The sequence below is a fragment of the Scatophagus argus genome, chromosome 2 (assembly GCF_020382885.2).
Source record: "Scatophagus argus isolate fScaArg1 chromosome 2, fScaArg1.pri, whole genome shotgun sequence".
NCBI lineage: Eukaryota > Metazoa > Chordata > Actinopteri > Scatophagidae > Scatophagus > Scatophagus argus.
The window spans coordinates 19,517,271-19,533,386 of NC_058494.1; the positions used below are offsets into that span (position 1 = coordinate 19,517,271).

At 40.3% G+C, this 16,116-nt stretch overlaps 3 protein-coding genes across 7 annotated transcripts; 2 read left to right on the top strand and 1 right to left on the bottom strand.

Moving 5' to 3' along the window:
* Window positions 1-769: 769 nt before the first annotated feature.
* On the bottom strand, window positions 770-7,016 carry anp32b (acidic (leucine-rich) nuclear phosphoprotein 32 family, member B). Of its 4 annotated transcripts, none has more exons than XM_046416423.1 (7): window positions 6,582-7,016; window positions 4,030-4,179; window positions 3,820-3,942; window positions 2,962-3,154; window positions 2,585-2,709; window positions 2,408-2,474; window positions 770-1,466 (listed from the first exon to the last, which is right to left on the bottom strand). In XM_046416423.1, exons 1-7 carry the CDS (start codon window positions 6,633-6,635, stop codon window positions 1,384-1,386), a joined length of 795 nt encoding a protein of 264 aa, XP_046272379.1. In that variant the 5' UTR covers window positions 6,636-7,016; the 3' UTR covers window positions 770-1,383. The 4 variants fall into 4 exon arrangements, with proteins under 4 accessions (XP_046272379.1, XP_046272363.1, XP_046272356.1 ...); XM_046416407.1 differs by lacking the exon at window positions 6,582-7,016 and adding an exon at window positions 6,273-6,517 and having other exon boundaries at window positions 2,603-2,709; XM_046416400.1 differs by lacking the exon at window positions 6,582-7,016 and adding an exon at window positions 6,273-6,515.
* Window positions 7,017-9,074: 2,058 nt separating this feature from the next.
* On the top strand, window positions 9,075-11,424 carry hemgn (hemogen). Of its 2 annotated transcripts, none has more exons than XM_046416388.1 (4): window positions 9,075-9,258; window positions 9,671-9,749; window positions 10,190-10,803; window positions 10,919-11,424. In XM_046416388.1, exons 1-4 carry the CDS (start codon window positions 9,198-9,200, stop codon window positions 11,029-11,031), a joined length of 867 nt encoding a protein of 288 aa, XP_046272344.1. In that variant the 5' UTR covers window positions 9,075-9,197; the 3' UTR covers window positions 11,032-11,424. The 2 variants fall into 2 exon arrangements, with proteins under 2 accessions (XP_046272344.1, XP_046272335.1); XM_046416379.1 differs by having other exon boundaries at window positions 9,085-9,258; window positions 9,671-9,761.
* Window positions 11,425-12,393: 969 nt separating this feature from the next.
* On the top strand, window positions 12,394-15,868 carry trmo (tRNA methyltransferase O). Its single transcript, XM_046416369.1, has 6 exons — window positions 12,394-12,858; window positions 13,064-13,215; window positions 13,508-13,682; window positions 14,100-14,257; window positions 14,490-15,089; window positions 15,228-15,868. The coding sequence occupies exons 1-6, from the start codon at window positions 12,770-12,772 to the stop codon at window positions 15,461-15,463; spliced, it is 1,410 nt and encodes a 469-aa protein (XP_046272325.1). The 5' UTR covers window positions 12,394-12,769; the 3' UTR covers window positions 15,464-15,868.
* Window positions 15,869-16,116: the final 248 nt, after the last annotated feature.

Below are 16,116 nucleotides of genomic sequence, written 5' to 3' on the forward strand. Positions count from 1 at the left end.
AATTCACTCAGTTGCACAAACACATGAATATTTGAACAGTCTTAACTGAACAGTTAACTGCAAAAACCATCATCATTGCTCAACACCTTTTCCTCTTCAGTCTTCTAAAAATTATTAAAATAAAAAACTAGAAAAGATTTGACTACCCACAGCTCAGTCATATGTGACCTGTGGTTCCAAGCAGATACCACTTTGTCAAGGGCTTATCAAGCCCAAAAGTGGACTCATTTTTCCTGTCCATATTGACCACTTAGTGAAACATAATTTGAGTGTCAGAGGTGGGGGACAAAGTCCACAATCCTTGTTCTGTGCAAAAATGCACTAAGCAAAAATAATGAGTCGCTGGCCAAATCAACTGGGAATCTAAGTTAGTGGCTTCATATTTCTACGAGGGGATTTCATACTGAACAGACCAACTCTAGAAGACACCCACTTCACTTAACATTAGACTCGCCTCACACAGCATAACACAGAATGAACACTGTGGATTTTGACCCTCCAACCCTCCATCACTTACATTGTTCTCAATAGAAAAGGGTCTCCTTATGGCGAGTTTGGAGAGCAGTGATGATTATGGTGACCAATAGCCATTTCCACATACAAATTGACAATTGAATATTGTATCAGTTTAGGTTTTTGTTGTTGTTGTTTTTACAAGTCAATCTGTTAAAGCCTTTTCTGTGGACTTTTCTTGGTCAGCACCAATGATCCAACGTTACGTTAAGTTCAGGGACACCAGAAAAGCGAGGCAGGACAAGAGAAAAGCACAAAATGTTAACATTTTATTTACAAAGTTTTTTTGTTTTTGTTTTTTTTTTTGTCATACAGAAAGTAAAAATGTAGCTACAACCTTGATTTATGCAACAGGCAGCCACGCTAAAAATCATGGCTCGCTGGTTGCACAGCTGCTATAGCAATAATTTTATTGGGAAAAATAAGGAACAGAAAAAAAAAAGACAAAAAAAGAGAAATAATAAACCCAACAACAAAAAATAATTCATTCAACAAAATATTAAAAGCACAGACCCAAAACTAGATACCAGTCCCAAAGTCCTCACACGGGAATACATAAAGAGGGATCGACAGTGAAATTGTGGAATGCTGAGTGCTGGGCTGCCTGAGAACCTCGGGGCCGTGGGGTGGGTGAGGTGGAGGGTGTTGGGTGGCTCTCAGTTCCATGGAGGGGGGGGGGAGAAAAAAAAGGGGGGAGGGCAGCTCCACTTGGCCCACCCATCCAGTACAGTCTTGCCCCAGTAAAAAGAGCTCAGAGCTGGGGGGGGTAGACGTGGATTACAAAGGCGGTGCGAGTTGTCGGAGGGCGGACGTTCGGGTTTGTTGGGGGAGGAAGGGTAACTCGGTGGGCTCTCGTTTTCAGTTTTGCTCTTAGTCGTCGTCTTCGTCCTCGTCCTCGTCATCCTCATCCTCTGGGTCTCGCTTTCTCTTCTCGCCTCTGCCAGATTCTGCTTCTGGGGGGGGGGGGGGGACAAAGAGGAAATCTGCGTCATGTGGTGTGTCAGAGCTGCCAAGCAACCGAAACTTCAATCTTAGCAAAATAAAGGGAATATCCGTAGGCACCAAAACAACAACTCAGTCTAACACTTTAGTCATGCAAGAATCACATTATGAAGGACAGGGTTGAGGTGTTTTCCTGTCCCTGCATGTCATTGTGTTACACAACGAGTGTCTCAAAATAAATTCTAAGACATGTATCTTCAGTATTTACATTTTTTAGGATTTAAGAGACACCCCCGGGTCTCCTGAGCTTGTCTGTTTTTTTTTTTTGTTGTTGTTCTTACGTTTAACATTGCTATGTCACTGACTTTAGTTGTACCACAGATATTCAGTTAAGTAATCACTGTGGCAGGCCCTTCATAAGGCCCTGTGAAGTTTTTGAACTCTTCTGCATAAAGCAAACAAAACTACCAGCAGGTGTCGTATTATTCCTGATAAAATTTTTTTATTAGTCATCATCAAGTTCACCTTGGCACCAATAAATGTGCACATACTCAGAATTCTATTCATATCTCTTTGATTCTAAGTCACCCTGCCTTCCCATTAATAACAAAACTGTTTTCCAACTGCAGTTTATGTACATTTGACCTCTGACCTTTGCCCCCCCTCACCTCACCCACACAGCAACATGATACTATGTGCTGTATAGAATTATTTTTGCAATCTTAATACTATGAGTTCCCACAACAGCTGGGAGTGAATTCATTCAATTTTGGAATATCTATGAAAACATGTAACAACCTAAACCAAACTGCTGAGAGTTTGGCGTTGTAAAATGCAAAGAGAGGACAGTGCTGTGTTGTAATTAAAACAGTAGTTTAGTGTGTAAGCTGCTGAGTTGCCCATGGGATTTAGATATATGAGGGGGCGTGTTCAATCAAAGGAAGAGGCATACCATCATCATCCTCATCCTCATCTTCATCTTCTTCATCCACCTCCCCATCCTGACCAAAATCTTCCTCCTTGGTAAACAAAGAGGTACAAGTTAAAACAGAAACAATGCATAGAAACTCCTTTCAAGAAAATATTCAGCAAACTAACCCCATCAAGCTTTTTTTTTTTAAATTGTTACCTCATCTTCTCCGCTGACCTCATCATCATCTTCTTCTCCTTCTACCTCCTCTTCATCTTCCTCATCATCCTCTTCCTCATCAAAGTCCTCCTCCTCTCCGTCCTCATCTTCCTCCTCCTCTCCCTCTGCAACGCAAAATAAACAGCGATAAGTCAACCGCAAGCTACATGTTTGAAGTAAGAGACAGTAAATTAAACTGTGTAAAAATAAAAGTGAAGTTTCAGGCAGACAGCCATTATGAAGTTAAGTTGTATTCTCGCATTTTTTAGCAGTATATTATTCTCAATCTATTTGGCAGCATCTATTCTAGACTAAAGGACATCACGGCAGCAGGAAGACCAGGAAGGCATCTATGAGATACTACAAGAACTTCTTACCCTCGTCTTCATCATCATCTACACCGTCTCCGTCCACCTCTCCGTCAGAGTCAGAGGCTTCCCTGTCCTCCATGTCATAGCCATCCAGGTAGGTAAGCTGGGGCAGCAACTTGAACACACTCTCTCTGTAGTCATTCAGGTTTGTTACTTCACAGTTGAACAGGTCCAAACTCTTCAGGTTATCCAGCTTTTTCTGTTGATCAGACACAGGGAAGCACTGTGATGAGAAACTGTTGCTGAACTGCTGTCGAGTCTCGAGTTAAACACATTACATGCTGATGTGTGTCTAGTGTGTATAAGGTTGTGTGATATTCCCTGTAAGAAAACAAATACTCCACTTATACAAATTTGGTTTTCTGTGTAATACCTATTAAGACCCTGTAAGCAGAACTACTTGATCTGTCAGGTACTTAATTCTCTCTATTAGACAAAAAGGAATTTTGTATATGTTCATTTTATTGGTAAAGTTTAAGTTTCTATAGTGAATTTTCAAAGTACACAGCAATGTCTTGCATGGATGACCAGAAGAATCTTGCAAGCAGTTTGCCGAAAGGTTTCTCATATATTTTTGTTTTCATAACAATTTCTAATAAGTCCAGGAAAGTAATTATATGTTCTTTTCATAAGAAAGATCTCTCCTGTACATATTCAGAGTCAATCCCACTATATGACGAGAAACATCCTAAATCCTACTAAACTGTAATCGCATTTACATTACTATAGCTGCATGCATATCAAGATTGTGTATATATGTTTAAAATGCTTTGTCAATTTAGAATAAATTTCACATTAACATGAAATAAGACAACAAGCAGCACCATGCTTGCAAGCAGATGTATACATGTGGTGAGTGCATACCAATGGTTCCAATGTGCTGATGTCTTTCAATTTGTTGCCACTCAGGTTTAGATGTGTGAGGTTGGGGAGTTTCTCTGCTAAAACATCAAGGCCGCCACTGATTCTGTTGTCACTCAACTCCAGCTGAAAGATAGCAGAAGGAAATATTATTTGACACTTGTTTCGATTCAGCTTTTACATTGAAGTGCGAAGGTGAAACATCATTTTTACCTTCTTGAGCTTTCCTAGTTTAGGCAGGTTGGAGACTGAGATTAAGCCAACGTTTATCAAACTGAGGAACTCCAGGTTGACAAACTCAGCTGTGAGGCCTTCGATTTTTCCTTCAAATGACCGACAATTGTCAAGGACAAGTTCTCGTACCTAAAATATAGAAAATAGATAATATCACATAAAAAACCCACAATTGCCACTGTTTCATCCATTTAGTGGAACTATGCTCCGTATTTATCCATAACTAGAACAGAAATTAATCTAAAACAATGCAAATTAATAAAGTGCAAAATAATTCACAAATTATCTTCTCTAAAACAAAACAATGTAGTTTTTGTAAACCAAATCAACGACAAAACAAGCTGCAAACAACATGACCAATAACGTGTTTAACATAGTATGTTGTTTTTGTTAGCAAAATATTCTTTACTTTGTGTAAAAAACAAAACAAAAAACTAAAGGCATTTTGCAATTTATGTAAAATATTAGAAAACAAGTCTGAAGGCGGAGTTACTTTTGAGTCAGTTAAAGCTAACACTGGTTGCGCAATTCAGTTGGACAAAAACGTTGCAAAAAAGTTGTTGACAAACGTCAAACATCATGAATTCTCGGGTAAAACGCCGAAATGGACACCGTGTCTCCGTCTAAAAACACTCCGAATCACTGTGTGTTTTACTTGTTCGGCCACGGCAATTAATAACCGGATTTCTCTTAAATGAGGAAGAGCAAAGAAGTAGCTGCCCATGGCCTGCCGATGCAGTCACTAATGACAAATGCAATGATTTTTGTGAGCTAGCTTGCTACACGCTAGCCATTGCCCCTTTTAAACGCTGCCGTGCAGTAGAGGAGCAGCTAGAGAGGTCTGTCTGCCCGCCATTAGCCAACCCAACAGCAACGGAAAGGATTGCGAATACACCCTTAGTAAAGACTTTCTTTTTTTCGTAAAACCAGCTTTCATTGGGGAAGTGGAATATTCTTTGTCGTCGAGCGAACGACCGATATTGCCAGTCTGTTAAAGGGTACTGCATCGTTTTCAGGGCGAAGTGGCGAAGGAAATATATTGAGAGCGGAAATTTAGTAAAAACAAAGATGGAGACAGTTCCTTTCTCCCAGAGCTTCAAAGACGACAGAATGACAACATGGCGATTCCTGCGATACAGTATGCAGTTCTCTGAACACTTCAATGGCAAAAACGTGCTGTTTAGACAGAGTAATTATCGTTACTTACACATTATCTGAGTTAATTTTCGATGTTAAATCAGTTTTATTTCATGCATGAGTCGAGAGGAAACGCCGACGGTCGAGTTTTTGGCTGCCCACGCATCAAGCGCGGTGCACCGGATCTCCGTATCATTCAAGCAGGCTGACGCGGTTAATGAAGCCGGTGGCCATAAAATCCATCAGTTTGATTGAAAACAACGTCAAGCTTAGCCTTAATGAAAAATACTGAAAGAAAGAATAGTTGTGTCTTGTGTTTCAAGTTTCCACCTGGGTGGATTTTGTTGTCTTTGAGCATTGTAGCGAAGGGGGTAATATGGCGGGAACAAAAATACTAAGTTATGTGGCTGGTGTCTGAATGATTCGGACTCGGTATCATCTGATCTAGACTTCATTAGGTTAAAGAAATATGCAATGTTTAGACGAGTAGCTGGCGATATGAAAGGACAACGTTGCTGCTCTACGACTGTGCGAGCTATTTTAGGGAATTAACTGCTGCACACTCCCTTTAAAACTTATAAATCGCACCATCTTCAACATGGCAAATTTCGATTACAGCAGCGGCTGTCTGTTTGTTGCAGTCTGTGTAAATATCAACTGGCTTTGACTAGAGCAACAGCGGTTTAACGTTAAATGGTCAAGGTATGGATGACTCGTGAATCAAGTGACTGTTTTTTGTTGTCGCTGCTGAATCTGGCCATTTGATATTAACGTTAACGTACACTACACAAATTTCAAGACGTAACTCGTGATCGGCGATGGCTCGATTAACTACATGTTACCAAAACTCAATATTTGCACGATCGCCTGGGAGTTGTAAAAGAGAATTTGTAATAAAAAAAGCGCCCCGTTTTAGCAGTTACGCTAGCAGCAAACATGGCTTCCAAGGTCTGTATAAAATATACCACTTTGTGAAAGCCAAACGCAGCGCATGGAGAAAATTTCCCAATATATCAGCGTAAAAAGAAGTTTACTAATTGTGCTACAACGGTGGAGTCGAGCTGAATCGTGTGTGCACCACTGACCAAGGAGGCTGCGAAACGGTTAAAGCACTGCAATAATGCCAGCAAGCTGAGGAATCGCCGTTTCAAAGTAACGATTGAATATAGCTTTTCTCGTCTCGTTGCCCCCATACGCCCAATCCAGGACAGTATAAAAGATTAAGCTTGTTGTGCGAGTGTTTTCCGCCCTATTATAAACGAGAAACATAATCTAAAGCCCATGTGGTCACCATTACGTTAGCCACACAGGTCACTCGCAAAGCAAAAAAGTAGCAAGCTGGCTAGCAAGGCTAGCCAGAAAACTAAGGGTTGGTTTTAAAAAGCACGACTCACATCAGACGGTGTCCTGTTTCTTAGCTCCAAGTGGATCCTCTTTTTCATGTCCATCTTGCCCTATGAAAGTAAAACTTTTCTCTCTTGGGTTTTGGTGGGATCTTCAGTCCAAAGGCAGAGATGCCCTAATGGAGGGAGAATATGGACTGTATAATGAACTGAGCCAAACGCTAAGTTAGTCGGAGAGAGGAGAAACCATGGAGGGAAACGGGACTGAAACAAAATATATGCTCAACAGCGCCATCTACGTCCAGAGCCGCCCATCGCCTCCACAAAGGCATTGCAGTCACAGAACATGACGCTGCCCCGAGACAGTGCTATGGTGCAATTTATTTCTGCAAGGAAAGTACAGTGTTATGTTTAGTGAAGACAAGAGCCTTTTGTCTGAAACGCCGCTGCTGTAAAATGAAGGAACGCAGAATACATGTGTCCGGTTGAACCGATAGCCTATAGCGTTCAAGCAATTAGCCGTCGATAAAGTAGGTCATATGGTGAACTTAGTTTACCTGCTAAACTTAATGAAGTTTCATAGCGTAAACGTGCCCACCTTCGATACATCTAACATTATATTGTGTCATATTTAAAGTGTTAGTATGGAAATATCTCATAATAACAATAAATCATGTTTTGAATGTCACTTAAACCTGTTGCCCCCCCCCCCCCAAAAAAAAGCATAAACACCTCCTTTGTACGTTTAACTGTAGCCCAGTTACTAATGAATTTGTAATTCTTGTGACTATTTTGATCAATAAACTGCATTGGAGATAAGCTGTGTTGTACTTTTTGTTCATAAGTGCAAGATTTTTTTAACGTCTTTGGGCACATTGCAAGAGAGGAGGCGTGCGCTCGGTTTGCAGTAAAGAGAGCATTGTATATGCATGTGGAGAGCAGGGCACCCCCTCTAACCCCACCCCCCTGTACTTCCTGAGATGCCAGAGACCTCAAATACAAGTCTACCGAGTATGAATTGCAGGTTTTTATGGATCAAAACATAAATCAGTTACTTAGAATTTTTGTTAAACTGTGTTTTGACTTGTGGGATTACTTTAATATGGGGAAATGTTGATACAAATGAGCATTAGATCCATGCTGTTATGCCTTATAGCCGCTGTTCAGGGCAGGCTATCCAAATAGCCAATCTTATATGTAGGCTATACAAGATAAATGCATATGAAGTGTTATTAAACTGGAGTTTGGTAGTTGAGAAAGCACACCAGAAGATGGCAGTGTAATGTCTGCTTTGACATTGCTCAAACTTGAGTTTCATTGTGCAACAGTAGGAGTGAGTGAGTGACAGCCTTTTCTGCTTCTGCCTTTGACAGTAAAGCTGATAATATTCGGTCCCTTCTGTTGTCTGACTTTTACCGGCTGAAGAGTTAACTCTGTGCAGCTCGTGCTCTTTTGATCAGCAGTTCAAGGTAGTTTAAGTGTGACTATGCATATGTGTCGCTTTTAGTTTAACCCTAACATTGGGACAATTTGTCAGTCCTAGTGTATAATACCAGGTTATATTGCTAAGTATTGTTTGGGCTTGCAAGATGATGTTTTTGAATTGACAGAACATATTATATTATACATATAGAGCATATTTTCCACAGCAGCTCGCTTGCACCCATAAATTCGTCCATATGTACAACATGAATCGGACAGTGATTTAGACTTAGACTACCGTTCTCCTTTTATAAACTTAGAGAGTGTGTGTGAATTGCTTGAAGCTCCTTCAGTGTAGACCTGAATGAATTTAAACAAGGGACTCTCAATTATTCCCCTGCAACTCTGGAGGCAATTGGCAGTTGAGTGTTATTTACTCTGCTGGACAGCTTCTTTCTCTGAGTGTCTCAAACACACACATCAGGGCTCAATGTGCTGTGAGAAGATTGAGAACACGCCCCAACTGAGCAGCTGTCCATCTGTGAGATAAGATGGGTATGCCGCTACTCCAGTTGAAGACAGGATTTCTTACTTCATTTACTGACTTTTCAACATGGTCTACCAGTACAGTACTAACAGCGCTTTGGAATATTGGCTTATTTATGTCATATTCAGAACTTCATTTAACTTTTATGTGTTTTGTGACCTTCGTTCATATAAAGAAATTTTATATATTTTCGATAATTGTCTAAATTCAGTTAAGTATACCTTTGCCATTGCTGAGCAGCAGCAATATTTTAGCTTCATCATCTTAGCTTTATCAGCTACTTGTATAAACACATACATGCATAACAGAAGAATCTGTTTTATTTTCTAAACTGTTCACTCTAATTAAAACAGCATTTCACGCAAGTGATTTTTGCTTTTGGGTCTAATAAGTCTTCTTCTATATGTATTTCACCCTTTAGCACATATACTGTACATATTTTATCCCTATCACACACTGCCCACACACAACTTGCTCCAGTTATTTTTTTTTTCTTTCTCTGTCAGTGCTGTGCCAACTCCTCCAGCTTTACAAATATGATAAGACCAAAGCTGCAAGAACTCTCCCAGCGCTATGGTAATGGTTAACCAGATAATTCACTTAGGGGTGGGAATAGAAAACAGTCAGACGTTATTCTGTCTTGTTTTCTATGCTTGCCCGCCATCAATGAGTAGATTTCATTCATAGCAGCACTCAGAATGGAGGATACGTCGCAACAAGAGAAACAATCGGAAAGTAAAACTCCAAATGAGGACCAAGGTTAATTTTTAATATTTTTTCTCATCTTTTGAAATTAAGCATTTCAGTGGTTCCACACCAGAAAGTTGAGTGAGTTAGTTACTTGTTTGCATATAAGATCCAATGTGGTGCTTTATAGGGTCAGCTCTGACACAAGTATTTTAATCAATATCAAAGCAAATAAGAAAGAAGTTTAATCTGTTTTTGTAATTGTATTTTAATCCTTAGAGTGTTTCTTTTGAGGACTTGCCAGGGTGTAGCTGGAAGAAAACAAGTTTGTCTATAAACCAGATCTTTATATGCCATCAGTCGCTCACATTTGCCTGTCGTGTAAGAAAAAACAAAAAAAAAAACCCAGCTTTTTATTTTTATTTATGATTTTTGGTACTGTCCCTGCTAGAATGGTTTCTCTGACTGGGTTCCTGCTTTATAGGGGGGATCCGTCGACGGCTGAGGGACAGAGATCTTCTCAGGAAGAGAAAGGCTGAAGCAGAAGAAAAGGCAACTAACCAGTGGGTTTTTGGGTAAATTTATAGAAAAGCATAGTGAACGTTAGTCCAGTGACATACATTTACGACTGTGTTCACTGTGTCATCAAAGTTCAGTAGTGATGACAAATTATCCAAATTCAAGTGGTTATGTGTATGTGTTATCTGTAGAGAGCAACGGCAGAATTAAAAGCTTCAGTAAGGAAGATTTAGTAAGGCTTTATTAACAAATTTTGCATTATAAAACACTGTGCTTAACAATGTGAAAACATTATCAGTTGCTTATCACTCCTGTGTTTTATATTGAATGTGGAGCAAGAGGAAACCAAAGGTTGCTCTGGTGTGTCTATTGACGCAGATACAGGTCAAGGACTTTGTACTATTAGCTTTGCAAAAGTCTCACATAGAGCTAACATCAATGTCCAGTGCTGTTGAGGTTGATTTCGATTGTTGTACTCATTCAGGTTGGAGAGCCAGAGGAAAAGACCAAGAGCTGAGGACAGGAGTGGTGCAAAGAAGAAAGGGAGGCCCAGGAAAACTGAACCCGTGCCAGAGATATCTGTCATTCAGGAAGAGGTAGCAGTACCTCAGGATGCTCCTGCCGTAGTGGTGGTGTCTGAACCCGCTGAGGTCGTCCTTGATCAAGCATCAGGCTCTCAGACTTCCTTACCTGTTGTGGGATCGCAACCAGCACCTGTCCTCGCTGCCCCAGCTCCTCTGCCTGTGTTTGGATCTGTTCAAAGCTTTGCTCCTACTGTGACTCCTCCAGCTTCAGTTACACTGACTCCAGCCCTCTTTTCACCTTCAGTTTCTTCTCCAGCTCTGGTCAAAGATCTAGATACAGCTCCAATCCCCGCCCAAGATTTGGCTCCAGCTCCAGATCCTGTTCCAGTCCCCACCCTGACCCAAGGCCTTGTTCCAGCTGCAGCTCCTGCTCCTCCTGTGGCTCCTAGCCAGGTGGGGACCCTCTATGTAGAGTCACAAGGCAGAGATGCCCTTAACCAGGTCACGATTGAGGACTTGGGTCCAGATGAGGAGGAAGACATCTCTCTCTCTCAAGACAAAAGAGATGATGAAGGTAATATAGAGGGAATTTAGACTGCCAGAAGGTTTTTTTTATATAAAAACATGAAATATTGCCTGTTTGAATGTAATAAAATGAACAGTGTGCTGTGTGTGTGTGTCTTTTTTAGATTTGAATGGTGTACCGTTGATCAGTGCACCCGAACAAAACAAATTGTTCTCAGTACCCACCTTGTCCTCGCCGCCTCCTCCACAAGAATATCTCCCAGGAAATTCTTTCTAATTCTCCTAAACACACAGTTGACGTACTGCCTCAGTTCCTACACAAGGAAACCAGCCTACATCCTTATTCAGTCTCAGTTTGTGAATATTATTCTGGCTGGTGTGCAGCCTGTTGGTTGACGAGAACAATTACACTGAGCATATGCTTTGCTTATTTGACAAATGTATGAATTAAAACCAAACCTATATGCTTATTTATTGTGGTTTGCGCTTCACAGCAAAGCTCATGAATTCTATTTTGTATTTTGCATTTAGTAAACAGCAAAATTTTCCTGCTTATTTAAAGAGTAAATGGTATTAATCAGTAGTAATTATATATTTGTAATTGTGGATTTATTTGATCGAATTTTGTAAAAGTCGTTTTCCACTTAATAAAATACACTGCTCACAATCATCTGACTGTGTTCATTATTGTCTGTGTCATCCACAGACACATAATATCTAACTGTGACGAATATATGATCAGTAATCAAATAAACATTTTGTTTAAATTAATTGATAGATTTTTTTATTTCTGTTTTCTACATAACAAAATTTGCTAAGACTACAGACTGTACTGGTGTTCCTGTTCAGGGTCTAATAGTTTTTGATTATTTTTTTTTCTGTTTTAGGATTGTTATATATTGTGTTTTTTGATTGATATTACTGTTGCATTTTATCATTCATTTACATTATGTTGAATTTGCTCCTTTGGGTGTTTAAGGTTGCACTAATTTTAACTACTTTATATACTGCGGGCTAGTTTAATGTGCAGCAGTCCATAGTATTCTATGAAATCCTTGTTTATCTCTAAAAAGTCAACTTCAACTGAAAACAGCCTTGTTTTCACAGTGACAATGAAGTTTTTTGTTTGTTTTTTTAAAAATTATCCTAGTTTATTTCTCAAAAGCAACACGGAATCCAAAATTAATTTCACTTCATTTGTCAATTTACTAAAATCTGAAATATGTGGTTTTCCCTTAACAGGAAGGGTAATAAAAATTGTAATCTGCAAACTGGCTAGCGACTACAGCAGTCAGACACTGTGGTGGAGTAAAAACTATGAATAAGTACTTCAAATTTGTAAACTGTGGGTAAACTGTTGTATGTTGTAGCTGGTGAGGTGGAACCAGTTTATCTTCTGTTTCATCTATGTATTCTTATATATTTTTATATGATATCAAATGATCTTGTATTTTTGTATGTTAAAATTAAACCTGTAAGAGTAACAAGTTGCTGCAGCTGTCAGATAAGTCAGAAATATTTCTCTATGTAATGTAGAGTAAATGTATTCATGGGCTGTACTTAAGTAAAGGTACTTACTCCGTGTACTAACTGTACTGTGGTTCTGTCTGACGAATAAAGCTTTGTTGAAAAAAGTCGTAACTGATGACTGTGACATCACACATGTGTGACTCTTGGCTGCCCCGCGCCGGAATGTAATACGACTGCAATTTTATCAGTTACTTCTGCAGCATTGGAGCGCAATCCGCAAGTAACGTTTTCTTGGTTCTAAAACATAAAAAAACAAAAACAAAACACAACTTGCATGATGTGACAAATCCACCGCTCGAATCGTCACCGTGTGGTCACGTGAGACGCTCCAACAGGAAGTACAACACTCGCTTCCGCATTGAAGAGTTCGCGCACGTTTTTCACCAGCGTGCGGTTTGTTTGTTTGTTTGTTGTTTAAACGGCGAGCTAAAAGTTGGCTCACTGAAAACCGGCTGTTCTTCGGTGTCCTCCTTTGTGTCGGTGAGATGAGTCCACTGTGTGAGTGCTGCGGTGAGCGCATTAATCAGCTGAATCAGCAGGTTTCTGTGATGAGAAAAGAAATCAAGAACCTGAGGTATGTTCACAACATCGCACGCAGTGAACAAGTGGAGATATGAATGTGCCATTAACCTTTTGTAACAGTTCAGACATCTTTCGTCTCTCATCTTCTTCCCGCGCAGCACTTCTGCTACTTTATTCCGTTGGATTTGCTCTGTTTCTTTGTAGTCACAGTATTCCTTTTGATCTGGTATTTACTGTTATATGCGGTTGTTCAACAGGCAGATGCTGGACAGTGCAGTCAGAGCTCATCGCAAGCATATGGGATCCATTCAGTCTGCTGTGGCAAAGTTTGGTCACTGTGAGCCTGATAAAGCCCAGACACCACCACCACCGCCTTCTCCAGCATCATCACAGGCTGCACTGGAGAAAGGTATAAATATTACCAATGATACAATAATATAAATCAGAGAAAAGCAGAAAATCTGATTTATTTCTCTTCCTTTCAGTACAAAATTAATCTGTCTATTACATGTGTATTATTTTGTGTTATACATATGTGTATTATTTATGTATGAAGACATAAATAATAAAATACAAATGACAGTAAAACACATAAATGATGGTGCAGAGTACTATTTACTGTGTTATAAAGTTGAAGCATTGAATATGTTATAAAAGTAAAAAAATAAGCAAACAACACTGTTAACTGTGAAATGTTGCAGGAAACATCCAGACAGCCCCGATTGGTTACATCAGTTCCTGTTTCTCTGTGAAGAATGCGACCCCCAGACAGCCCACCATTTGTGGCCCCTCAAGGGCCGAACTGCGCATCCAGCAGAGTGTCTTCAATAACCCTGAGCATGCTCTGTTAGGCCTGGAACACTACTCCCATGTGTGGTAGGTCACATACGGTCCAGTGTCACTTTTACCCAAAATATTAGCAAAAATGTGTCGCTGCTGCTTTCCAAGCTGTGTTTTTCATTCCACTGACCTTATTGAAGTGTTGTGGCTAACAAAATTAATTTCAACTTTCAGGAGCTAATTATGCTATTGATGTCAAGTCTACACAAAACCACAAAATTAATTGCAATGGAGCATGAATTTAAACATTAAAACAACATAAATGTACTGAGACATTTGAGTCTTTTCCTTATGTATTTGCTTGTCTTTTGAGACTGAGGTGTCCTTTCACACACTGAAGAGTTTTTTCCCCATTTTACACAAGATATAAAGCTGCCTCTGCGGACGTGCAGACTTTATGTATGGACTGCTTATTTCATGTCGTCTGTGTGTGTTTCCATTTGTTCTTTACAGGATCATTTTTGTCTTCCACAAAAATGGGCACCTGAATTACAAAGCCAAAGTGAAACCTCCCAGACTGAACGGTCAGAGAGTTGGTGTGTACTCAACGCGCAGTCCGCATCGACCAAATGCATTGGGCCTAACTCTCGCTAAACTCAATAAAATTGTAGGTGAGTGTAAGAAGTTGCGTCTTAAATTGTTAACTGTGTGCTAATTGTGTGTTTGTGAGGACATGTGTACTGACTGAACAGAATCTAAACATAATAAACTCTAAACTTTTCACCAGCTGTTAAATAAAATAAACTAGAAGTCCAAATGTTCAGCTGTCACATTTAACCTCAACCACAGAAACAAACTGACTCCTCTTGGTATAACAGAATGCATCCTATCTCTATTTTCTAGGTGATACAATATATCTGTCAGACATTGACATGATCTCTGGCACCCCAGTGCTGGACATCAAACCCTACATCCCAGAGTATGACTCTCCCCACACCAGGATGGCCATGGCTTATGACACTGACACAGATCAACCAGACGCAACTTCTGTGTCCCTAAATGAGACAACCGCCATATTAAACCTCCAAAAAGACTCAGAAACAGATGCTCTGTCAGACCTAAAAAGTGAAAGAACTGATGATGACGACTTTGGGAGTCTTCTCTCAAGAGACGTGTCTGAAGTTGATATTCCAGTAAAAGATTCATCTGGAGCCAGCACTCAGATTTCCCACCACACACACCTACAGGATGTGCTGCAGGACGTCAAGGCCTACGTGACCCAAGGTGACCTTTGTCAGGTGAATTGTGAAAGCACCGACCACGTTGCAGACTCTCCCAAAACCGAACCAGCAGAATCGACAGCGGACCGCCCTTGCTATGGAGAGGAGGCCTACAGCACAATTGCTGGCTGGATCAGAGAGCCTCCTGTTGGGAGTCTGGAGGTGCGCTTCACCCATCAGGCTGAGTGGGAGTTAGAACAATTCCTTCCCTCACACCTGTCAGGTAAGCCAAACCTACAGCTTGAGAAAGTGAGAAAAGGCGATGTTGTTGTGCTTATCTCCACAAGAGGGCGCTTTTATCAAAGTTGAGTATGAAAACAGTCTTTTGTAGCATAACAAACTGCTGCCCCATGTCACACAGGACCCTGTGAGCGTGACAGACCCAGGTTCAAGTTCCTGCGTGGTCCGGAGGAAGCCTCAGCCGCCATCAGAGGGGTGCTTTCAGCAGACCCGCGATCGGTCTACAGGAGGACACGTTGCAGAGACAGACTATTCTTCTTTACGCTAGACACGGCGGACATCACCTGCTGGTTCGGACGAGGATTTGCTGAAGTACTGCAGGTCCGGCCTGTTGAGCAACACATTGCCTCTGTGTGAGAAACTCTTTCACTGAATGTTTCGGATCTGGAAAGACTCAGTTTTCATGTGTGCAGAGGAACAAAGAGAGCCTGTTGATGTTCCTCACCTTGACATTTCCAGGTTTTCTGCTGACATCTGACATTAAGTCTGTTAAAGTAAACAACATGAACTCACAGAATGTAAAGAAATGAAATATTCTTACCTTTTTAGCCTACTAAACACAGAAATATAACGGTACACCTTCTCAATTCAAATTTCTCTTTTACCAAACTAAGATGAGTTTAATTTCCATGTTTACTCACAGGAAAACACACTTATTTCAGATGAGACATAAATTAAATAGAACTCTCCAAAACTGTCTTGGTTTGTCTTTGCGCAATCGCCTCTGTTTTGGTTGAAATAAATCCTCAGTTCACAGAGTAATATGTGAAAATAATTCATCTCTTCATGCTGTTTTCATGTGCTGCTGATGCCAGACTTGCTTCTCTGCTGCTTTGCCTCTCTCCAGACCCACCTGATGTGTCTTCTCATCGTCAAGTTGACTAAGTTGAAATGAACATTTCCATTAATAAGAATTAAATATTGCTCTCAGGCATTTAAATTTTGACTAGGGAAATTAATTGTAGATAACTTTGATTAGAATTGTTAGCAGTCAAAATTACATTGTGGAT